At 39.7% G+C, this 24834-nt stretch overlaps 3 protein-coding genes across 6 annotated transcripts in view; 1 reads left to right on the plus strand and 2 right to left on the minus strand.

The window, feature by feature from the left end:
- The window catches only part of LOC117256439 (frizzled-3-like), a 41803-nt gene extending 35493 nt beyond the window's left edge, over positions 1-6310 (plus strand). The window contains exons 9-11 of one of the 2 annotated variants that reach the window (XM_033625861.2): positions 49-163; positions 3337-3500; positions 3594-6310. In XM_033625861.2, the coding sequence (XP_033481752.1) occupies positions 49-163; positions 3337-3500; positions 3594-3816 (502 nt within the window). In that variant the 3' untranslated portion in view covers positions 3817-6310. The remainder of the gene's footprint in view (positions 1-48; positions 164-3336; positions 3501-3593) is intronic. The other variant, XM_078160614.1, reaches the window with a different exon arrangement.
- A 445-nt stretch (positions 6311-6755) lies between these two features.
- Positions 6756-19396, minus strand: kif28 (kinesin family member 28). Its single transcript, XM_033632012.2, has 27 exons — positions 19322-19396; positions 17667-17858; positions 17454-17504; positions 17141-17293; positions 16989-17024; positions 16657-16776; positions 15402-15509; positions 14551-14705; positions 14359-14470; positions 14190-14257; positions 13870-14012; positions 13654-13775; positions 13403-13493; positions 13173-13233; positions 12769-12892; positions 12540-12675; positions 12333-12451; positions 11127-11234; positions 10930-11022; positions 10620-10760; positions 10031-10101; positions 9818-9952; positions 9272-9438; positions 8806-8900; positions 8195-8327; positions 7951-8084; positions 6756-7831 (listed from the first exon to the last, which is right to left on the minus strand). The coding sequence occupies exons 1-27, from the start codon at positions 19394-19396 to the stop codon at positions 7673-7675; spliced, it is 3102 nt and encodes a 1033-aa protein (XP_033487903.2). The 3' UTR covers positions 6756-7672.
- Positions 19397-21213: 1817 nt separating this feature from the next.
- The window catches only part of ahctf1 (AT hook containing transcription factor 1), a 29509-nt gene continuing 25888 nt past the window's right edge, over positions 21214-24834 (minus strand). For all 3 annotated transcript variants that reach the window (XM_033621988.2, XM_033621971.2, XM_033621980.2), the window contains exons 37-40: positions 23272-23448; positions 23090-23187; positions 22753-22841; positions 21214-22407 (exon numbers count right to left, since the gene is read on the minus strand). In XM_033621988.2, the coding sequence (XP_033477879.2) occupies positions 22209-22407; positions 22753-22841; positions 23090-23187; positions 23272-23448 (563 nt within the window). In that variant the 3' untranslated portion in view covers positions 21214-22208. The remainder of the gene's footprint in view (positions 22408-22752; positions 22842-23089; positions 23188-23271; positions 23449-24834) is intronic.

The raw sequence follows: 24834 nt of genomic DNA on the forward strand, positions 1-24834 counted from the left end.
ATATTAAACCACTCACTCCTGCCTTCTCTCAACCTCCTCTCTTTGTAGCAGTGGGGTCAATGAGTCTCGTCAGGTGCTGCAGGAGCAGCCAGACTTTGCCCAGTCTCTGCTGCGTGAACCCAACACCCCCATTGTCAGGAAGTCCAGAGGAACATCCACTCAGGTAGGACTCTAAACACAGTGGCGGTACAGCAGTAATCACTGTAATACTAGTTGTAGAAGCAACAACTTTTTATGACATACTATACTATGACTTTTTTAAAAACACTATTCTGTGACTTTTTTTTAACATACTATGCCTTTTTTTAACTAGTCTGAGTGGGTGGAAGTTCGCTGCAGAGATCAGCCTCTCATTGGGCAGAACGAGCCACCCGCTGAAGTCCCGCCCTACCACCTCCGGTTGCAGTTTTCAACACGTCCTTTACTAACTTTTGCAGTGTTTGATCTTGCGGGGATGTAGCCATTTTTCTGCCATGGTTCGTGTCCTGTAGACGATATTTTTGTGGGCGTGTTACACCAAAACCTGTTTCCCCCCGGCAATATTTTTGCAAGCGCACCGTTGCTGTGGCACCGCCAAGAACGATTGTGATTGGTTGAAAGAAATACAAGCAGCTGGGGCGTATTTTTCTCCAATCTTAAAGTGAGAGTCGGCCCAGCCAGACCTTTCTTTTCTTGAGAAAGGTCTGGTGAGCGAGACTATTTTTTAACATACTATGCTATGACTTGTTTAACATACTAAACTATAACTTTTTATGACAAACTATACTATGACTTTTTTTTAATCATACTATACTATGCCGTTTTTTAACATATTATACTATGACTTTTTATAACATGCTATACTATGACTTTTTTAACATACTGTACTATGACTTTTTTTATTCGTACTATGCTATAACTTTTTTTAAAATACTATACTATGACTTTTTTAATACACTATACTATGACTTTTTAACACACTATACTATGACTTTTTATAACATACTATACTATACTATGCCTTTTTTTAAACATACTATACTATGACTTTTTATACTGTACTATACTATGCCTTTTTTAACATAGTATACTATGATTTTTTTAACATACTAAACTATAACTTTATGACAAACTATACTATGACTTTTTTTAAATATACTATACTATGACATTTTATGACAAACTATACTATGACTTTTTAACAAACTATACTATGACTTTTTATAACATACTATACTATGCCTTTTTTAACATACTATACTATGACTTTTTATACTATACTATACTATGCCTTTTTAAACATAGTATACTATGCCTTTTTTAACATACTATACTATGACTTTTTTAACAAACTAAACTATAACTTTATGACAAACTATACTATGACTTTTTATAACATGCTATACTATGACTTTTTTTAACATACTATACTATGACGTTTTATGACGAAATATACTATGACTTTATCATACTATACTATGACTTTTTTAACATACCATACTGTCTTTTTTAAGATACTATACTATGCCTTTTTTTAACATACTATACTATGACTTTTTATAACATACTATGACTTTTTATACTATACCATACTATGCCTTTTTTAACATAGTATACTATGCCTTTTTTTTTAACATACTATACTATGACTTTTTTACACATTCTATACTATGACATTTTTAACATACTATGTTATGCCTTTTTTTAACATACTATACTGTGATTTTTTTTAACATACTTTAGTATGACTTTTTTTAACATACTATACTATGCCTTTTTTAACATACTATAGGCTACTATGATACTATGCTATCACTTTTTTTTAACATACTTTAGTATGACCTTTTTTTAACATACTGTACTATGACTTTTTTAACACACTATACTATGACTTTTTTTAACATACTATACTGACTTTTTTAACATACAATGCCATGATTTTTTTTAAACATACTATACTATGACTTTTTTTAACATACTATACTATGACTTTTTTAACACACTATACTATGAGTTTTTTAACACACTATGCTATGACTTTTTTTAACATACTATACAATGACTTTTTTAACATACTATGCTATGAGTTTTTTTTAACATACTATACTGTGACTTTTTAACATACTATACTGACTTTTTTAACATACTATACTATGCCTTTTTTTAACATACTATACTATGACTTTTTAACATACTATGCTATGAGTTTTTTTTAACATACTATGCTATGACTTTTTTAACATACTAAACTATAACTTTTTATGACAAACTATACTATGACTTTTTTTAAACATACTTATACTATGACTTTTTTAACATACTATACTATGACTTTTTTAACACACTATACTATGACTTTTTTAACATACTATGCTATGACTTTTTTAACATACTAAACTATAACTTTTTATGACAAACTATACTATGACTTTTTTTAACATACTATACTATGACTTTTTTTTATCATACTATACTATGACTTTTTTAACATACTATACTATGACTTTTTTAACATACTATGCTATGACTTTTTTTTATCATACTATACTATGACTTTTTTAACATACTATACTATGACTTTTTTAACATACGATGCTATGATTTTTTTAAACATACTATACTATGACTTTTTTAACACACTATACTGTGACTTTTTTAACATACTATACTATGCCTTTTTTATTGTATAGGCTACTATGGGTTTTTTTTAACATACTATGCTATGACTTTTTTTTAACATAATATACTATGACTTTTTAACACACTATACTATGATTTTTTAACATACTATAGTATGACTTTTTTTAACATACTATACATAACTTTATTTTACATATCATGCTGTGACTTTTTTACAAACTATACTATGACTTTTTTGAACATACTATATTATGACTTTTTGTTTTTTAACATACTATACTATGACTTTTTTAACATGCTATACTATGACTATATATGCTATACTAAGGAAGAAAGTATTAAAAAGCCTTTATTGTAGTGGCTAAATCATTAAAACAGCCAACATGTTAAAACCAACTTTACAACTTCACCATGACTTTTTTTTATAACATAACTATACTATGATTTTTTATAACATACCATAGCATGACTTTTACAACATACTATCTAATGACTAATGACTAATAATATCTTAACATCCTAATAGATTCTTTACTTCATTTAAGTGATGGAATGAGCAGGTACAGAATATAAACATGTTTTTATGTTGTGATATATGTATTTTTTTGCCTAACTTATATTTAACTATTTAACAAAACATTTAAGACCAAATCTTTGTCCCAGATTATGATGCCAGTAGTTATTACATCCATCTGACCTCTTGTCATCCTCCTGTAGGGCACATCTACCCACGCCTCTTCCACCCACTTGGCTGTCCTAGATGACCTTGATGAGCCAGTCAGAACTCACCATGGCCATCCCACCTCCACCAGGAGTAAGGCCAGTAGTGTCCACAGCAAGGCCAGCTACCACGGCAGCCTGCGCCGCACTCGTGACGACAGGTAGAGCGGGAAATCCATGACTTCCTGTTTCTCTGTCAAAAGTTGTGAATGAGGTCAAACTAAGGATTTCTCTCCTTCCCTCTGCTTCCTCAGGAGTGATACTATGGTTCACCGAGGTACAGAGGAGTGCAGTTTCCATGGCAGCATGCCACGTCTCGACCACCCACTCTCTGCTCACGGCAGCCTCCATCAGATAGACAGCAACTCAAGGCATGGCAGCCAGCGAGACGAATCTGAGGCCCCACCTACACTCATCACCTACGGAACAACAGGAAGTGACAGCCAAGCTGCAGAGAATGACGGCACCAGCGCCTGAGAAGAGGCGATTATTATAAAGATGCTGTCGATGCCTTTTAAAGGAAGATTTGCCCTGTGCTGATACACACCCGTCTGTTTAGTGTGTAGGAGTTTCCCTTGAAGGTGGAGAATGTACCAGTGAGTGCTGTGGTGCTGATTATTGCCGTCAGTTCCTTGCTGATCATTTGTTAGCAGTGTGGCTAACACAGATCAGTCACTGAACTTGACTGATCTTGCATAGATTCAGTTTAGTGTCACTGTTAGCTGGACAAGTTTGTTTACGTAACAGTTTGAATTTACACAGCAGATGTCCCTTGAATACTTGTCAGGCTGAGCCAACAACACCTCCATCAGTGATGCTGACATTATTCAGGGATCATTTTGGTTGTACCCAGGTAAACCAGAGCTGGCACTGAATAGGAAACACTAAAAAAAGTGGGATGTCATCAGACTTACAAGAACACTTAGCATTATTTCCAAAACATGATCTGTCACCATCTTGCAGGACCTACATGAATATTATTAAATATGTGAACACTGCCGAGTATTGCTTTTGTAACACTCCTAACTGGTTTGCCTACTCTCACATAAAAGTTGACTTACTGAAGTCAGTCTGTACTAAGACTTGATTATTCCCGACCTGTTTGCTCTGGACTGCAGCTCTTAATGAACGATGTTTATCTTTGTGTGGCTTCAGCTACTGATACATATGGGCTTAATGTAAAATCGTGGACCTCTCTGTGGTTTAGTGAAATATTTTTATACTGTGAAAATTGTCCATCTGCTGCTGAAAGCTTCATTACATGAGTGTGTATGAGAGAGCATGAGTGAATGAGAGATAGACACCAACTGTCATATTTTTTTTCAAATTTCAATTCTCGCCTCCAGTGGTGACCGGAGAGAGACTAATGGAGGGAGCTGACAGATCTTTGTAACCCAGAATGTAGAAGGGTTGTTTCAGAGTCAGAAAGACGGTGATATAATACAGACATGGTCGGGTGAAGTGAGCTGGAATAATGTGTGTGCACTTAGACACACACTCACATTTATTCCAGCTCATGCTGCTTTTTGGCCTCCCCAAGTCATCTTAGCACTGACATGTCTGCATTAGCTTGATAGAGTTAGAAGAGTAGTTGTCCAAAAAATAAAAGAAGCAGCGTACTGATCAAAGGTGGCTGATATCCAGAGTATTGTAACCCAAATTTAGAAAGTCCCCTGGCTGCGATGACTGGAGTGCAGCTTAAAAATGAAATCAACTATTCTGAAATCTATCACATACACGAGGCTGAAAGGTTGTTTTTGAGAGCTGAGAGCTGAGTGCTTTTTTTCTAATGTAATTTTCACCACTGTACTTGATAATGTACTTTAACTGCTATTGTACATGCTCTTTGCTGGTGTTTGTTTGTTTGTTTTGTTGTTCAGACATAGAACTGAGACTTACCCAAAGAGGTGCAGATAACTGGCAGTGATACTGTAGGAAAAAAAAAAGTTTGCTAATAGCGCATTGCTACATTTTTTCTGACATTATTTTACGTTTAAGTAAATGTTACAGGAGGTGTATAGTGTAAATGTTTTTCTATAATTTGTGTTTTGTTCCCTTGAGACCCAATTAACCTACCTCACCTGTACCCTCAGCCTTCTCTGTACCTGTGGGCGCACACACACACATTTACATTATTAGGTGCTTTATGTAAAGCAAAAAAAAAACCTCATGAACTCAACATGAATATTTCTGAACTTATGTAAAATATAAAAATCAAACACACTTAATTGACTCACTCATGGTTTCTGCCTTCAACACACACACACTCATCAGTAGGCTATCTGTCGCTGTCTGTCCGTCCTTCCCACAGCTGGCTTTGTGTTTTTCCAGTCTACCTCTTCAGTTCAACTCTCTGGCCTTTTACTGCTGCCTCTCTCCTCCTGTCTGTCTCCACCTGTCATGACCAACCACCTACTGTCAGCGTACCTGCCTGCCTCTCTGTTGTACATATTGTCTGTTCTATTTGATGACTAATCTGCCTCACATCTGCCTTCTGCCTCTCCTCCTGTAAATGGGCCCACGCTTATCTTTTTCTGGACCTACAGCAACTGTCTGTATTCTTTCGATTCACGACTGCTTATTAACATTAACCGTTGTGCTTTTACCTCTGAATTGGACAAAACGAGAGATGCTGTGTCAGACACCGTCATTGAACTCAAGAGGAAATCTTATTAAATATCTCATTCTTGTTAGTTCACGGCAGTCTGTGATCATTAATATTAACACCCCCCCCCCATTGAGACATGAGGAAGAAGAGCTCTCCTTGCTCCCCAGTTTCTGATGTCATGCTGTGATACAGCTTCAGAGTGAACCGCAGTCGCTTGAAAATATGACACGTTATCAACGATGGTTAAAAAATATAATATTGTGAATTTTGAAACTTGAGTTGTATTTGCCTTTTAATTTATTTGCAGTTTGGGACTGTAATGACTTCTTTTACATGCAGTCTAATAAACTTTTTATAGACTAATGTGCTCTTGTTATTCTGTTAATACTGAACTTGTGTCCTTATTCTTACTGACTGGTGGTCACTTAATTTATTTGATAAATTAAACTACAGTGCACAAATGTGCACACAATCACCTGACTTTTTTCCATTGCGGCTCTGAAGAGGAAGGCAAGAACAGGGAATGACATGTAAATGCTACTAATATCCCATTTTCACACTGATACACATGATGAAAATACATAAAAATAACAGTGTCATACAGTGATAAAATAAAAACACTCAAATTCAGAAACCAGACCAGAAACTGAGAACTGTCCTACAATAGACTAACTTATTCAGCGTCCCTTTTTTTCACCATTTTTTTATATTCAGAATATGCAGATTTAATTTCACTTGGGAATTTACTCCACTCCTCCCCCCTAGAGAAAATGTGCTTCTTCCTACTTTACTTTTTAGACTGGGTTGTTTCAGGTAAGACACACTAGCCCTCAGGCCATGACAGTTCCAAACACACCGGTAAAATAATTTGGACATAGACCTTGTACAGTCTTGTAAACCATATTATGCTTTAACTGTTAAATTCTACCTTTAACAGGGAGCCAGTTCAATTCTTTAAAAATAATATGTATTTTGATTGAAATGGTTAAGACATCTGAATACCAAATTATTTACAGAAACTAGAATTATATCCTATTAGACATTTGTGTGAAGTTTTGTCATAATTAGCATAGGAATTATTGAGTTACAGCCAAAAACATGTTTGGTGAGGTCACGCTGACCTTGACCTTCAACCACCAAATTCTAATCTAAAGTTTATTCTTCAGTCCACAGTACAAGTGGATGGTTGTGTCAAATTTGAAGGAATTCCCAGAAGATGTTCTTGAAATATTGCGTTCGCGAGAATGAGATGGATGTAGGGTCATGGTGACCTTGATCTTTGACCAGTGACCACCAAAATCTATCAGGTCATCATTAAGTCCAAGTGGCCAGTAGTGCCAAGGTTGAAGAAATTATGTTGAGGTGTTCTTGAGATATCACAATCGCAAGAACGGGATGGACAACTCGAAAACGTAATGCCTCTAGCGACGGCTGTCGCCTGCATGGAGGCATATAAAGTAACTATTAGTAAAAAAGAAATCCAATTACATCAAATGACAAATCTGTATCTTGACATCATTTTATGAATCTTGCAAATATCAGTAACATGTAAACGTTCAGTTCAGTGACCACATTTGGAAACAACTACTTAGAAAGGGCAGCATCTTCACCTTACACACACACCTCACACCTCACATTGGAAATGTCTGCTGCAGTGTTTTAAAGGAAAGAATGAACAGAGACATTCATAAGACTTTGTAAGAAATCTGTAAACATGTAACTCAGTCAAGACCAGATTCCCGATCGCTCTCGTTTGCGGCGGACGATGGCGGCTACATCTTGTTTGAGTGTGGAGACGCTCTGTTCCAGCTGCTCGGAAAAGTCCCTCAGCAGACGACTCTGCTCGTCCACAAACAGTCTGAGCCCCAGCAGGTCGGACTCCTCCTGGAAACAACAGGAACACATAACCTCAAAACTAACATCAGCAGTTTACCGCAAACATGTACTGTATGCTCTAGGGCTACCACCTCTACCACCACCAGGGTCTAGACATGGATACGTACACTGGGCCTGTGTCTGCGTAGGCGTTGCAGCTGACCCCTGACTGAGGTCATGCTGTGGTAGAAAACTTTGAGAGCACGAGCAAACTCTGCATCACAGCTGGGACGCACCGATCGACCTCGCACACTCTCCCCACCTAACACACAGACGGAGGAAGGTGTCATATAATCTTACTTTTTATATTTCATGAGTATGAATATTTTTCCATCCAAAGTGTATGACTCTGAACTGTCATATCTCAGTTACTGTTCCTGGCTGCACTGAGTTGTTCTCTCAGACTGTGATTCTCTTTTCTCAGTGATGCATTAACACTCCTCAGCTCCTCCAAGTCCTGCTGAAGAACTCTGACTGAACAGCTGAGCTCTGTGGAGTCTACAGGCTGCAACACACACACACACACACACACACACACACACACACACACTCATTTATATGAGCACAGTTATTGAAATTTTTGCATTATGATTGTTGTTGCTTGAAATTTCTCATTAAAGGAACCCAAAATCAAAAGTGCTGAGTGTTGGCAAGGTCGGTCGTAGAGATGTCTGCCTTCTCTCACGTTAATGGAACTAAATGGCGCTCAGCTTGTGGTGCCCAAAGTGCCCAAAAAATATGTTAGAAAAAGTACAGTTTCATGCTTGAAGTGCTGGACATTGGGCTTCCTTTCAGACCATTTGCATTTATGGATAAAAACTTTACATTTAAAATGAGAAGGTTCAAAATAAAGACATGATCGCTGTCCAGATAATTCTTTCCATAATAAAAAATAACATTTCTTTTTTGTTCCACGCAACATTTCAGAAACATGTTCAACAAGAATACATAATGTACTGTAATAAACTCAGTGTTAAACTCACTGCCATGTCTGTTGTGCCTGCCTCTTCAATGATGAAGATACCCTCTGTAGTCATCCTCACTCCCTCCAGAGATGAGATCAGGTCAGTACAACCCTCTGGAACAGAAAGCCAACACGCATCGGCAGCTTTAACGATACCTACTGTTTATTTTGTCAGTTGTACATTTTTAGCACTGACGTGAACATGATAATAATGAGATGTGTCTGACAGGGAGCCGCTCTAATGAGTCTGAGGGAGCATCAGACTGGGTGGTAATATCTGATTACTTTCATTTTGAGCTGTTGCTAGGACAGGAGATCATTTACAGCAGTGTGAAATAAAGTATTCATAACTATGTACTAAATACTACTATATAGCATACTGATTTTACATGCACTGTTTGTAGCAAATATTTACTGAAATCCATGAGATCAAGGCCTCCAGATTTTTTTCTTGTCCAATCATGCGTCCATCTCTTCATCCTCACCTTGAAGGCCCCAGAGCTCCAGCACTACAGCGCTGCTCTGCAGGTAGTCCAGCAGACGTTGGGAGGTGTGGAGGGAGGCAAAATGAACTCTGTGATCCAGCAGAGGATTGACATTATGCCATACAGCCGGAGTGTAGAGAGGCTGACTGCAGTCAAACAACCTGAAACTGAGTGAGTGGAGGAGAATGAAGGAGAACAAAGAACAGTGTCTCACTTCTGGATGTGTGAAGTCAGAAGACAGTTATTTTCCAAAACTCTATCATGACATTACTGTACTAAAAATGCCACAGAAAACAGAAAAAAAAAATCTATGCTAAATTCACTGGTGACCCCCGACATGGTCCCTGTGCATGTTCTGCTTTTTTAATGACATAATATACTATGACTTTTTTATGACTTCTTTTATTACATATATAAAATACTAAATTCATTGATGACCCCTGTTCCCAATCTTGACCTCCAGTTCCTGGGCCATAATTCACTGTAGGTATTCTCTGTATCATCCCTGCACTTCCATGTCTCCACATGTAGCCACATATGCCTCACCCAATTTGGACCCCTCTGTTGCGGGCCTCTCTGATCCAGCACAGGCCACAGCACTGTTCCAGGACCAGCTGGAAGTCCAGTCGTCGACCCAGTAACTCAGACGGGTCGATCAGAATGTCGTCTTCACCCAGAGGGCTGAAAGGTGAGAGATATTATTTACTAATGTATCTCTATGTGCTTATTAGGATTATTCACATTGTGTGTGTGTCATACAGTCCCGTGGAGCTGCAGGGAACCAGCTGTGCTTGTAGAATGGCCTCCTCTGTGCCCTCTGACCCCAGCACCTGCACACAGAGATTATCAACTGTGGTAGAAATAAATATTAAATATGAAGAAATGTGTGGTTTGTGTATTGTCAGAGTCTGGTAATTTGGAAGGCCTCAGTCTGTCACACTTGGCATACTTTATATGAGGAGGCTCAGGGTGTCTGGAGGGTAAAATAAGAAGAAGACCTTCACTAGTCTGGACCGAGGGTTACTCAACATTGTTTTGTCTCCCCCCTGGTAGCCTGATTATACATGTATGATGTAGGATACCCTGTATGAGGGTGAGTGAATGTAATGTTAATTTAAGTTTTTGGTATGACTATGTCTATGCATGCTGTACCAAGATGCTGTAATAAACTAATATATTCAATTCATGACAACTGAAGCTCATGAAGTTATTCTTTTATTCATCAAAGGGAAGACTGACCTTCCCTTGACATCATCAGCCAAATACCACTCTGTGTTCACCTCTCAGTACCATCCAACAATACTGTCAGATGTGGAGGTGTGTGTGTATATGTAGTGTGTGTGTGTACCTCGAGTTGCTCTTCCAGAGGGATGCGGAAGGCCAAAGACTGCAGCCAGAGGTGAGCAGTGCCCAGGAGCAGAGGCTCCACAGGATCCCAGAACGGGTCTTTGTCTCTGGGTAATGCAACTGTAGAAAGCCCCTCGACTCTCTGACGGCAAGAACCAAAAGACAGATCAACATTTTTAGGATTGCTGATTATCTACAACATCAAAGAAGGGACAGCAAAAACAGACACACAAATACATTTCTGTTAATTTGTAAAAAGTCTCTTTGCAACATTTTGAAAAACTTGAGCAATGTTCTATTTATTGAATTACACTGTCTCTGCTCCTCTCAGCCTGGTGCTGCTGGTAGGCTTCCTCCATCAGGAATTTACGGTTCACAAACTTGGCCTTGGACCACATCCACACCTGGGGAGGAAGTGTGACAGTAGTTTAGACAAAGAATCCAACTGAAATTATAGCAAGATAATGAGCTGGGGTGCATTAAGATACATTCAGACAGATGGACTGACCTGTTTTCTTCCCACAGAGGTGACTCGGACAACAATCTCCTTCTCCAGATCATGTCCTTTTGGATCCGACAGTGCCAGATTCTTGATCTCCAACTTAAACTCCACCCCCTGCAAACATGGCAGATGATAAACTGCATATGTTTATTAAAGGTCCAGTGTGTAGGATTTAGGGGGACATATTGGCAGAAAAGATATATCATAAACATGTTTTCATTGGGAACAGGACTGCATCCACAGAGTCCGCCATGTTTCTGCAGTAGCCTTTAATGGACAAAACCAACACTGGCTCTAGGTAGGGTTATTTGCATTTACATTTTTTGCATCAGTTACTGTAGTTAGAAGCCCCTCTGCGACAAGATTGTTGGAATGACACTTTTTTTTAATGTGAAACTGCTTTAGTCAGGGTTTGTACCATTTTAAATCACCATGTTCATTTGTTTCGGAGAGGAAGAGATCTCTGCAGAAAATGTAGCTCAGATTAAACGACTGGATCTCAAGTTACCAGAGAAATTAAGTGAACAAATATTAGCAGGTGCTAAGCTAGTACCCTGTCTCCGACATGTTGAACAGCATCGAATAAACACTAATTTGTAACGTGAAACTGCCTTGCTCAGTGTTTTTACTGGTTTAAATCACTGGGTCCTCCTGAACATCTGGATCGGAAGTAAAGTGAGCACACATTTAGTTATCAGAGGAAAAAGTCAGCATACATTAGCAGGTGCTGGGATAGGAGCCCTTCTGCGATGTGCTAAACAGCATCGGAAAAACACTGATTTGTAAACTGAAACTGCTTCATTCAGTATTTAACTGGTTTTAATCACTGGGTCTGTTTGTTTTGGAGAGGTGAACACCTCTGTGGATAATTTGGTCCCCAATAAAATCCTCTTGAACAAACACTGAAGGAATTCTAATCTGGAGAAGTTTCAGCTGGTTGTGATCTGAAATCCTCACCACTAGATGCCACTAAATCCCCCTAGATCTTACACACTGGACCTTTAATTGCTACAACACAGCAATGACCACATAAGACTTTAAAATTAAGAACATATATTTTAGTTGATTTACAAACATAGCTGCCTCCAGTAAGGAAGTAATAACTAGAAAGATACTCAGCTTCTTCAAAAACCAGAGCAGAAATAACACAGCAGTTTAACACTGAATGTCAGTGCAGTGAATCTGAACATTCGCTGCATGTGTGTGTGTCACCTTGTTCAGCTCCTGGCTAATCTGATTGGCCTCAGCCACCATGGGCATCAGTTTGATGTAGTCATAGAAGACGGCCAGCAGACTGGGGTCTGTCTGACTGGAGCCAGCACTGGACTCACCTAAACACAGACACAGAGATGATACCTTACAAATTCCTCATCCAAAGATAAACCTCTTTTACCTCCACCTATTGATCCCGTGTCTCACCCAGGTGGATGCCCTCAGCAGCCGCCAGCTCAGACTGGAAGTAGTCGTAGTCGTAGCGGCTCCAGTCATCCCCGCCCCTCTCAGAGGGATAACCAATGAACAGGTAGGTGCAGTTGGAGCCGAGAATGAGGCGGTCCTGGAGGGACAGGAAAAAGGAAAAATGCCTGAGTGTTTGTGTGTCTGTGTCACACAGTCTTATCATAAAGTTTGCATATGTGTTGACACCAACCAGGTGCTGCAGCTCAGTTGTCTGGGAGACAGCGTTGCCGTTGACAGTGACCTTGGACCCTGCCAGCGGGGTCAGGGTTACTCGGCGCTGTTCATTCCTGAACACAGCATGACGCTCATGGATCCTGACACATGAACACACACGTGCAAACATAAACAGGTGTGTGTAAACCCAAAGATAATGAAAAATACTGAGCTTTCAGACGAGCCTGCACTCATGCACATCTCATTTTAGGGGTCACAGGGCCTGCAGCTTATCCCAGCATGCACTTGTGGAATGCACTCGAAAAGAGGTCGTCAATCAATTACGTCATTCAAATCCACTTTTAGACATTATGTGTGGGCTGTGGAGTGTCTCTTATCTCACTTGCTGCTCTTTAATCCCTGGACGTGATATAAACTCACCCTAAGCCTTTGATAGAGATGGATCTTGGGGAGGAGTCACACAGGCCAATGTCCCACTCACCTGCAGCACAAAACAGTAATTAATAAGTGCTAATGAACACGTTAAAAACTGTAGCAATGGGTCTGTCAGGTAATGTGAAACTGCTCAGTCACTTTGGCTCTCTGGCTCACTTATATCTGTGGCATTCTCCATGAACTGAAATAGTATAAAGAGATACAGACAGACTTACCCTCCTGAATGAAAAGCTTGACCACTCCTGACAGCTGAGCATCCTCGTTGATGTTCAGGATGTAGGGATGCATCTGCATCATCCTCCTCTCCTGACAGAGGAACATCACACGTGGCAACAGGAGTGAAGGACAAATACAAAGATGTATTTATACGCTAAACCTTCACCATGTTCATTAAAGCTCTGTGCTTCAAAGGCCATAAGAAACTACAGAAACTCCTGTGTGTGTGTGTGTGTGTGTGTGTGTGTACCTGTGTGATGTTAGCATACTGTTGCTCCCAGTCTTTCAGCGCCTCCTGCAGGTGTTGTTCCCACAGAGTCTGAATGGCTCTGATCTGGAGCTCATTGTGGGTCAGCAGCTGACGAAGCTCCTCTTAACACACACACACGCACACACACACATACACATTAGTATTCACCCTCATCTGCTGAATTCTTTTTGTTTTTATCCTAAAAGTGAGCCTTACTGGTCTCGTCGTTAGCTCTGCGTCCCTCCTGGCCCAGCCGGCTCAGGCGCTGCAGCAGTCTGGCGTTCTCAGCCTTCAGCTCTTTAACCAGACGCTCAGTGGGGCTCTCGTTCACCACTGCTCGGTTCTGGATACGCTTTGCCCTGAAGAGTTGAGAGTATTGGGGATACAGTGGGAGAGGGGTGTGGATGGGGCACAGGTGGAGCAGAGGAAACAAGAGGAAGACCAAAACAAAACAGGGGAAAAGGAGGAGGCACATTTTTTTTTATGGTGGCAACCTACTGTAGTCATGGTTACCCTGCATGAATGGTTGCTCGTACCTCTCGGCATAGCGCAGGGTTGAGAGAGACTCCTCATAGCAGATGTCAGCAGGGCTCAGTGTGGCAATCTTGAACATTTATCAAAGCTCAGATTTAGAAATGACCACATTAATGAACACAGTGCAACATCAGTGTGTGTTAGCACCGTTTCCTATAACGTGTCTGTTACCATGACAGTGCGACTGTTGCCTCCCAGTGCAGACTGCAGCAGCTTGGTGAGCACTGAGTCTCTGTAGGGTATATGGACAACCTTCTTTCCCACCGCCACATCGGCGAGGGCGCTGCAGGAGAGGAGAGGATGTGAAAGATACTGATGAACCAAAGTGAATGATAAACAAATCAAACTAAACACCAGGCCGACCTGATGACATTGCCCAGGGTGGTGAGACTCAGGTTGATGGCTGTGCCCTCTTTGAGTCTGTCGGCCTCCGACCCTGACGACCGCTGACGCTCACTGCCGGCCAGGTCCACTAGGTTGATGTTGGACTGCTTTGTGATGCTCTCTTTGGAAAAGATCTGACAGGAAGTCACAGTGATTTCAACAACAATTTGGATCATATTACTTTCACATGTAGTCAGTTACTGAACACAGATTACATGGCAATAATCAGTAACATAAAAAAGTAAAGAAAAAAGTAATCTAATTTGAATACTTTTGGATTACTTCAAAGTCAAATGTTTTTTTTCTCTTTAAACATCTAAAAATATTTTCAATGCAAAAACAAATAATATTGTTAAATATTGGCCATTTACAGCTGTCAAAACAATTACTCTTATAAAAACAGTACTGACACAAAGTACAGGTGTACTGTGTGTGTTCTACAGTGTGTGGGATGCTGTTTGTTTTGTTCAAGTTTCTGTTGCTGCTGTTTTTATATCAAAGGTCACATGGAGGACTTTGCTTTTGTAAGGTAAGAGGAGCACTGACTCAAAATGTTCCATAATCCTCATCGAGAAAAAGCAAAAAAAAAAGTCAGGTAATCCTTGACAAAGTAACTACTATATAAGTGCTATATATTTTTTTTTTCAAATGTTATCTTATCTGATTATAGTTACTTATTTTTGTAATCTGATTACATAATCCTGATCACATGAAATCCTTAACTACCCAACCCTGTTAGACAGATACAGAGACACCAGCACATGTGCAGGTAAATGACATAACTTGGAGAACGTGTGCTTTGTCGTAGGGCTGAAGGTGGAGCCACTCACCTGTTTGAGCTGGAGGATGATGAGCATGTGCGAGCGACTGCTGTTGGCGTTCATGTGAGTGGCAGCAGTGGTTCGGGTCCTGGTCCCCTGTTCCATCAACTGCTCTACCTGCATGGTAACATTCACACTTCAACGTGATTCCACCTTACTATGTCCTGGTATGAATATGAACAGTTACCATATTGTGTACATTTGCTTATCTACAGTAGTGGGAAGAAAAATGCAATATGGGGGAAGAATCTCTCCTGTGTGCACCTGTGCATTTCCTTTGCTCCTCGACTGACTTTTTTTTACACATTCTTACATTTTAAAAAATGGTTTCAAGTTTCAACATAATAAAGCATTTGTTCTACAAAAACAACTTCTGTTTTTATTCCTTTAAGGGTCACTGTAACCAGTGATGGGATGGTTACTTTATATTGTAACAGGCCACAGATTACTAGTTACCCTGTTAAAATGTAATAAGCAATGTAACTACTTTAATTACTCCATCAGAGTAATGCAACTTATTTCATTTGATTACTTTTTGCTAACTTTTCTTACAACTGTTTTAAAAACTGGGCAATAAATCTGAAAAATGGAGACAGGCTTCCTGCATGGCTGAAAGATGCAAAGCAACAAAATAAACGGTATGCTCTACATGTAAACATTTTACAGAGAAGATTTTTTTTTTTTTTTGTTTAAGATTATTTTTTGGGCTTTTTTGCCTTTAATGAACAGGACAGATTGAAATGGGGTGAGAGAGAGAGTAGAGGTTGACATGCAGCAAAGGGTTGCAAGCTGGAGTCGAACCTACGACCGCTGCAGCAAGGTATCACCTCTGTACATGGGGCGCCGGCACTATCCACCACGCTACCGGCGCCCCAGAGAAGAATATATTTGCATATAACCCCTTTGTAATCACCAACACTTGATTAGTAACTGGTAATATTAACAAAAACTGTGTAATATTGTCATACTGTGATGTTCTTTGAGACAGTTATCATACTGTGAATATCTCATACCACTGCAGCCCTATTCCAAATACAAAACACTGACAGAGTGTACAGAAGGATACCTGAAATATCCCAAAACATCCCTAGTAGCTCTCATTTATTTTCCTTATGGCTCCTAATCATAATTCTATGATTACAAAACTGGCAGGTCATTCAGGTTTCAGCACACAACACTGTCAATTGTCTATCCAGCTCCCGTACACTGTCTCACAGAGTCTGTTACTGTACGCTGAGGTGTTTCTCTCCATCCATCCCTCTACCTGTGGGGCGCTGTCACACGGGACTGTGCGGAGACCCTCCACATAGAAACCTCTCTGCTGCTCCTCTCTGACTCTGAGCCCCCCTGGAGTACGAGACCCCCGAGACAGCAGGTCAATCACCTGGACAGAGAGGAGAGGGACAAAATAAAAAAAGGCAGAGATGACGGAAGCAGAAAGTGCTGGTCATTTATCGAAGCAGTTACTTCTCAGTGGATGTAATAGGCAGAGACATAGGAGATAACACACAAAAGGAGTTGATGAATAGCAGCTACACTAAAATAAAACAGAACGGAAAAATAAAAATGACCGCAGCTGTGTTTCCCTGCTGTTACCTGCTCATTATAGATCTCCAACATGCTGAAAAACACCTGTGTGGACATCAAGAATAAAGACATTCAGATTTTTCACAACTACCACACGGCTGTACACGACACTGTGTGCTGATAATTTATGACGACCCCAAACAGCCACACACACAGTTTACCTGACACTGTCTGCTGTCCTGGTTCTCTCTGATGGCCTGAAACAGTCGGTCACACAGTTTAGGAACCAGACCTTTGTTAGGCCCGTAACCCACCATGGAGTAACTCTTCCCTGAGCCTGTCTGCCCGTAGGCCAGCAGCGTGGCGTTGTAACCCTGCAGACATCATGTCAGGACTTTAGCTATCAGAACAGATCTGAACTGGAGACACAGTAGAACCTTAAAATTATTTTAGCTCACTAGCACAGAACAAAACCACAGAGCTCTGGGATATAAAACTGAATAAAACTCCAGTTAAATATCTGATGATTGCTACCTGTAGTGCATTCTCCAGTATTCCCTCCCCCAGGTCCTGGAACACACTGTCCTGGGGACGGAAAATATTTCATCTCACTCAGAGTCATTCTAGCTCAGTCTGCATTTATAATCTCTAATATTTTGTATCTTCTACTTGCTTATCACACATCATTCATTATGTTCTGCTGGTTGTTACTCTCTCCCTGTTCTACCAGGATGCCTTGGAGCTGACCTGGTCGGCGTATCGTCCTCCAGGCTCTTCAGGCACGAACAGGCCTCCACGGTCTCGTGTGAAGCCACTGTGTGACCAGTAGGCGTAGTCAAAACAAAATGAACGACGGCTCTGGGACTCATGCGGGTCCTGGATGGTGATGGAGCTGGACACCATGGAGATGATACATCGGCTGCCTGCATCCCGCTCTCTCTGAAAGGAGGGAGGAAATGAAGGAGGGTGAGAGGAGAAGAGAAAAAGTTTGTGGGAGGATTTTATCTCGATCACAAGGAAAACAGGAAAAAGTGAAGAAGAAGATAAAAAAATTCTTTGGAATCAATGAAGAAATAAATAAACAACTATGTGAGAGTCTGATAATGGAGAATAAGGACAAGTAAGTACTGGACGAGACACCCCAGGTGAAAACATTGTTTTTTCATGCACTGGTCAATTTTGAGATTTTGGGTTATTTTGCTTCCATAACATGTTTCCTCAAGCCAATGGGAAAAAAAAGGTCAAAAGTACACATTTAGGTGTTTATTTTAGTTCAGATTTTTGTTCTGCAAAGTACATAATCAGATAATGTCTTATTTAGACATTTAAACATAACATTTCAGAAAACTAAAAAATAATTGTTTAAATGAAATTAATCAACTGGGGAAGTTTCATGATGATATCTATATGTTAAAATTTATACTGTATTCATCTGTTGTCTTATTTTTAGACCAAAAAATAAGACAACAGATGAATAAAAAAAATTTCAAACTCTGTAGCACTTCCATACACCCAACTTTCCAGGTTTACGCCTGTCAATATTCTGAAGGTTTTTACAGAGGGATCTATTCATATATCATTCATATCCTGATTTATAGAAAAATTTATTCCTAAAAACATGGTGAAAATTTATTTTTAATGGCTGTTGACCGAATTTTCTGATTTTTGGAGTAAGAAAAGAGAAATCCAAAACTCCCTCTGTAAAAACTTTGGCTCTGATATGACAACAAAATGAAACAAGAAATTTGAACCTGACTTTATCCAATGTTCCGAATTTGCCCTGGAAATATATGCAAATCAGTGTTTATTTAATGAGATAATGCCTCATTTGCAGTGGTGTAGTAGTAGTTGATGAGGCGGGCGTACTGCTAGTTAGATGGGTAGGTTACAGAGGAGGGAGTGGGTATACTGTTCAAGATATTCCAGTGGCTTTTTGGTTGAGAGGTGGGTGTACTGTAAATGGCCAGGAAAAGAGGTGGGTACACTCCAAATACTCTCCACTACTCATCTGCATTTTTAAACATGCAACATCACAAAAAAATATTTGTTTTACTGTAAGTAATAAACTCGGAAAGTTTCATGGTGTTATCTATTAGTTAAAAAATTGCACCCTGTTCTCCTGAAGTGTCTCCCGTAAGACTAAATATCTGCTGTGCCACCAGAGCCACTAGTGTTCATCTGAGCTCCAGGCCACACAACATCCTTCCTCCCCATCCTTAATCATCTCACCTGCTGTATTCTCAGTGGTTTACACAGGCTTTCTTTACACTCAGTGTGTACACAGTATACAGTAACATATCAGAGAGGGTGATACCATAAGGTTAAAGTACATTGCAATGCAAACACATCAGGAAAACATCAGGCAAATAAATAACTCTCCACAAAATCGTCTGCACACTGACCTTGTTGAACGGCCGGACTCTGACGGCCACCTTGACACAGTCCTTGCTGTGCATGTCTGAGGCTTTGGCCCTCATGGTGCAGCAGGCAGGTGTCAGCACAGGAGACTGGCACACTGACTGATCCGCTCCCTCACACTGCGACGCACAACTGTGTCAGGTTACATGTTGACATGGACACAGGTCAGTGTGACGGGGAGAAACTGTGGTGTCTCTATTAGCCTGTCAGGAAAGGCTTCATGAGGGTTTACTGACACGATGGGGCAAACAAACTTTTACATTGCTTAATGAAAGGTGGATGCGACCCTGAACACTTGAGTCTAAACTAAAACAGACGATGATGTGTGGTAGACAGTGCCACATGCTAAAATTAAATATTAACTGGCAACATGACTGGTGCTTTGTTGTGTTATACTAATCATCAGTATTTAATGTGGGGAGAAATATGCTTTTAACTTGCTGTATCATTAGTCCCTATGCTGGTGTTTAGTCAGTAAAGTGGAGCTGTGGAGATAAGGCTGGTTTCACTTTCACCTGCTCTGACGCTATAAATTATAGAGGAGAAACAGAGCTCTGGGAAACAGTCACATTCACACAGGGCGGTGACATGTTTATGTTTGTGTCAACATTCCAGTGACTTTCTGAAATTAAACTTCACAGCGAATACATTCTGACATTAACCATAACCTGACCTGACATTTAAAAGATTGATTAGGTTCATCTGACGTCTGATATCTGAGCCAGGAGTCTGCAGGCGTCAGACACTGACATTTACTGCTTTTTAAAGACCTTTCAAAGAAAAATTGTAATCAAATGTAAGACTTATTTTTTGGACAAATTATCTTTTTCTTCTTGAAACATTGCAGAGGTAGGTTTAATGTAATATGGTTATTAGTGAGTTAAGTGAAACCCTCTTAAACCTGGATCGATATCCATTTTCTTGTGCTGCATTCAGATGCCTTTCACAAGCACTTTAACTATCAAAACCTGAAAAAAATGGATTTTTGGTTTGATTTCTATCAAATCATGAGGGAAAAGGCAATGAACATTATTAGAAAATTATCAAAAAAACAGGGAAATGTCAAGTTCTGAATATATATTTAAAATTATGTTACAGAAAATAGATATAGATTTTTAGCGATCTTTTTCAGGTTTTGTTGGGGTTTTGGCTTTTTACTTTTCTTTTTTTCTCATTTTCAGGTAATTTTTTTTTAAACTTTTTTTTTTTTTTTTAAAAGGTGATTTTTTGTTTGTTTTTGATTTTTTAAATTTTTGTTATTTTGGGGTAATTTCTTAGTTACTAAAGTTACTTTTTAAAACATTTAAATATCTTGTTAATTTATGGGACATGTCATAAATTTCTCATTGCCTTTTTTCCATGTTTTTCAATAAAAGTCAAGCTAATTCGTTCAGGTTTCAAAGGGTTAATCTACATTTTGCCAACAGGTTAGGTGCAGGTGTGAAGTAAAAAGACACTCTTAGGTTCAGTGGAAGGTTAAAAGATTTGTAACGTCAGAAATGTGGGCTTTCACATAGAAGAGTTTGAATCATTTTGGCACACACAACTAAAAGATGGATAAATTAAATTAGATAAAATGTCTGCTGCAATTCAGACATCACAAATTAAATATTATTTAAGGCCTTTTATTTATCAAATTAAATTAAAGACATTTTAAGGACCTGCAGACACCCAGTCTGAGGCAGCAGCAGGATCTGGTCTCTGCTGTTAGGAGGGATAATGAGACGCTTGTAGCTCCTCTCAGTGGTTCACTGCACACATCAGACAGAAAGAAAAGGGCGCTGTGGCCCAGTCGTTCTGTCCGCCCACCAAACTAACAAACACAATTAAAGACGGTAAATTAAATCGATTGAGACAATCACTCAACACCAGGAGTAGAGAAGTATTCAAGCTTAACCGTATTTATCAAAGAGCAGTCATCAAAAATAAGACATTCTACATACATTCATCAGAAAATAGCCTATGTGTCAGATGGTGGGTGCCATAAATTTAATTAAACAAGCCTATTAACATGTCCCAAAACTATTTTAACAACTCCAAACCGCTGTGCAAGTCTTTTGTTTCTTTCACACTGTACAACATCCCCATTACATACAAAAACAGTCCAGATCTGATGGCATTAGTGTACAAGTCTGCCCCTCTCACAGAAAATCCCCCAAATGTTAAGACTATGGCGTAGGCAGTCTGATTAGATGATCAAACGCATTCAGCTTGAAAATGAACGTAATCCTTTTACGATTTATTTATTAATTTTATTTGGAACATAGCAAAAGACTATATACAAATCTATCAGTAGAAATATTGTCTCCACTGGGATGTTTGCTTTTCTTCTTAAAAAGAAAAAACAGCAGGCCTCGAAAATCTTAAAAGTAAACAACAACAAAAACAAAACAAAAAAATAAAATAAAAGAGAATGTGATAAAACCTCTTCATCTGAGGCAGGTTCAGTTCAGTCTCTCTGGTTTTATTAATGGGAGCTTCTAAAAGCCCACATTGATTGCTTTCCCTTGTGCCATTCATTCTGTGTCCAGAGAACTAAGCAGATTACGGGGAGCGTCGCAAATCGTCCAACACAAAATGGCCACAGACACAAGATCAAGTGAGTATGAGCGGGACGTGTAAACTCCAAAAATATATATGCCTCTCTCACACTGCTATCCACCAGTGTGTTTTGTCCCAAAAATATATTTTCATGCCTAAATTGCTTTTATTTTATTGTCCGAGAGGAAAGTAAATACACAAAGACAGCCACAGCCCTGTGAGGCATCGGAGGAAGTGGAACCATGATGGGTTGGAAAGCTCCTGACTGAGTTGGTTCAGATCTTCCGGTGGCTGTCTGAGGTTCACTGGTTAAACCCACCACCAACCTCCTCAAAGTTTCTTTCTCCGTGTGACGGGTTTTGTGAAAACGGTGTCCATTATGCGTTTGCGTCGCAGATTCATGCTCGGGGCCGGGGCCTCTCCCTCCATAATCCTCTTCAGTGCTCGTGGAACTGGACTAGTTGGGCTGGGCAGAGGCGAGATCAGGTCCACCTCTGCTACGGGAGGCGGCTCCAATGCTGCTTTGGACCTGATGGGGGAAAAAAATAACAGGAAGTGGTTTTTGAGTCCAAACAAAAAGAGCACACAAGAGTAAATATAAATAAAATTCTTTAAACTAATTTCTATCTTGAATCATCAGTTTTACACCAGGTTCACACTGGACGTGGAAGTGCCCCGATACGTCACTTGTCACTCAAGCAGTCACCTGGTTGTTTCAAACGTTTTCCAGTGTAAACAACCCAACTGGTTAACAATGGTGCCAAAAGGAAGCAGGGAGCACTCCACAGAAAATCGCTGCGTTTCGTGACACTTCCACGTCCAGTGCAAACCCAGTGTTAGGGCTCTATAAGGCAGGAGGACAACAGGATCTTACTTGGCCGTTGGTCTGCCTGCTTTTCTGGTCTTAGAAGCTCCTGCTGCTTTCTCCACTTCAACCTGATCTTCTTCTGAAGCAATTTCATCCTGAAAATAAATAAAGAACAGCATGAAAACAAAGTAATCACAAAACTTCACTGTGATTGAAACACTGCAACTGATTTGGATACAGTTAGCAAGTCTTTCTTGAGGAAGAAACAAAAACTACTCTGCTTTGTGCCAGAGTACAATAAACTCATTGGATTACATGTTACAAAGTACTTATGTACAGGTTAAAAAATAAATCCCTCCTCCTCCACATAAAAAGTGTGAGCATCATAAGCAGAAGAACTTACATGAGGAGCAACAGAGGCATCTTTGACAACTCTTCTCCTGCTGCGAGTGACAGGCGCTGCAGACTCTTCACTCGGGCCGGGAGACTCTGCTCTTGAAGCTGAAACACAGACACAACACAGGGTTAAAACCATCATGGATGGATGGATAGATGGAGGTACAGGTAAATGGATTAACAGCTCACCTCTTGTTCTTCTTCGTGAGGGGGAGTAGATGAATGAATGCTCGCCTGGACTAGACTCCTCCTCCTCAGGTTCAGGGACCAGGCTGTCTTTTACAGAGAGTAGTGAGTGAACCTGCTCCACTGACGACTTCGTACTCCTCTTGCTGGTTCTTACTATCTTGGTGACGACCACTCCTCCTGTAAGCGCACAAGAGTTCTTACACTTTATGTCCATACATTTAAGCTTCTTTATTCCAGGTATGCAAACACATGAAAAGGGTGGTAAGATGTAAGGTTGCCCTCTGAAAATCAGAGATGCGAATAATCAATATAAACTCTACATGAAAAAAAGCAAAACAAAACAAACAACAACAAAAAGAGTCAAATATTTGTATTGAAAAGCCAAATCTGACTCGACTGACATCATTCTGAGTCAAGGAGTCTGGGGAGAAAAGAGGTGTTTTAAATGTGAGCTTTAAAATGTGAATTTACAGTCTATGTCCAGTCTATTTACGCTCTCTTCAAAGCTAAGGTTTTTTAGTAAGAATGCATGTGTTTGGAAAGTATTGTACATATAACTGAATAAATGAGACTTGAATTATACTTCACAAGTTGTGTGAGAGTTTGTAAACAGATGTTTCAATATAGTTTTACTGTTGTTAAACTTGTTTCTCTATAAATCAATCTGTTTGCCGTTTTCTATGGAGGTATGAAAATGTAACCATCAGGGACTAATGTTGAGTTTAAGTCAGTTGGCACTTCAGCTGAGGAGCTCAACTGATACCATAATCTTGTGCAAAATGGTGACGTTAGCTAGACTCCATCAAAATAATGTTAACATAGGTAATGTTACTATAATGATTTTTCATGGAGCACTACCCGCTCGCTTTTGCCACCAATGTCGATTGGGCTGTTCACACTGGACATAGTGTGGTGCTGAGCCCTGTTGCTAGCTTGCGATCTGCCCCAATAGTTTTGGCATCTGGTCTATATTTTTTCTGCAACTGAATCAGGCAAGAAAACTCACTGAAAATGTATTTTGAGCAATATAAAGGACATATTAGATATTATCTAATATTTCTGACTGATAAATGATAAAATATATGGATCCCATATTTCCACATAATTGTAATTTCTGTCTAAATAGAGCGAGAGAGACGAGCAGAGCTACACACACATGCAATCAGAGTAGCAGAAAAACTTGCTGACCGCCCCGGAAAAATTAGCTTGTAGTGTGAACGGACAGGGGAGTGCTGACAGGTGGCTGCCGAACAATGAACAAATCTGGACACTTGCGCGTCCAGTGTGAACATGGCATGAGGCTAATTAACAGTCCAAATTAAGCTTGACATATTGTCATAAAGAGTCTTTAAAAGACTCTGACCTTAAAGCACGCAGGCAGTCATAAAGTGACCTCATTTAATTCCCTGTAACTTTGTCCTCGCAGACCCAGCCCCCTCCCCAAAATTTCAAAAACTCATTGGATCCGCACTAATTATACAAACTGGACACTTGCCACAGGTGTCAAGTTATGTCAATACATCTAAGCCTCTTAATTCTACGACCGACATCTTTCATAAACTG

This window comes from Epinephelus lanceolatus, chromosome 2 (assembly GCF_041903045.1).
Source record: "Epinephelus lanceolatus isolate andai-2023 chromosome 2, ASM4190304v1, whole genome shotgun sequence".
Lineage (NCBI taxonomy): Eukaryota > Metazoa > Chordata > Actinopteri > Perciformes > Serranidae > Epinephelus > Epinephelus lanceolatus.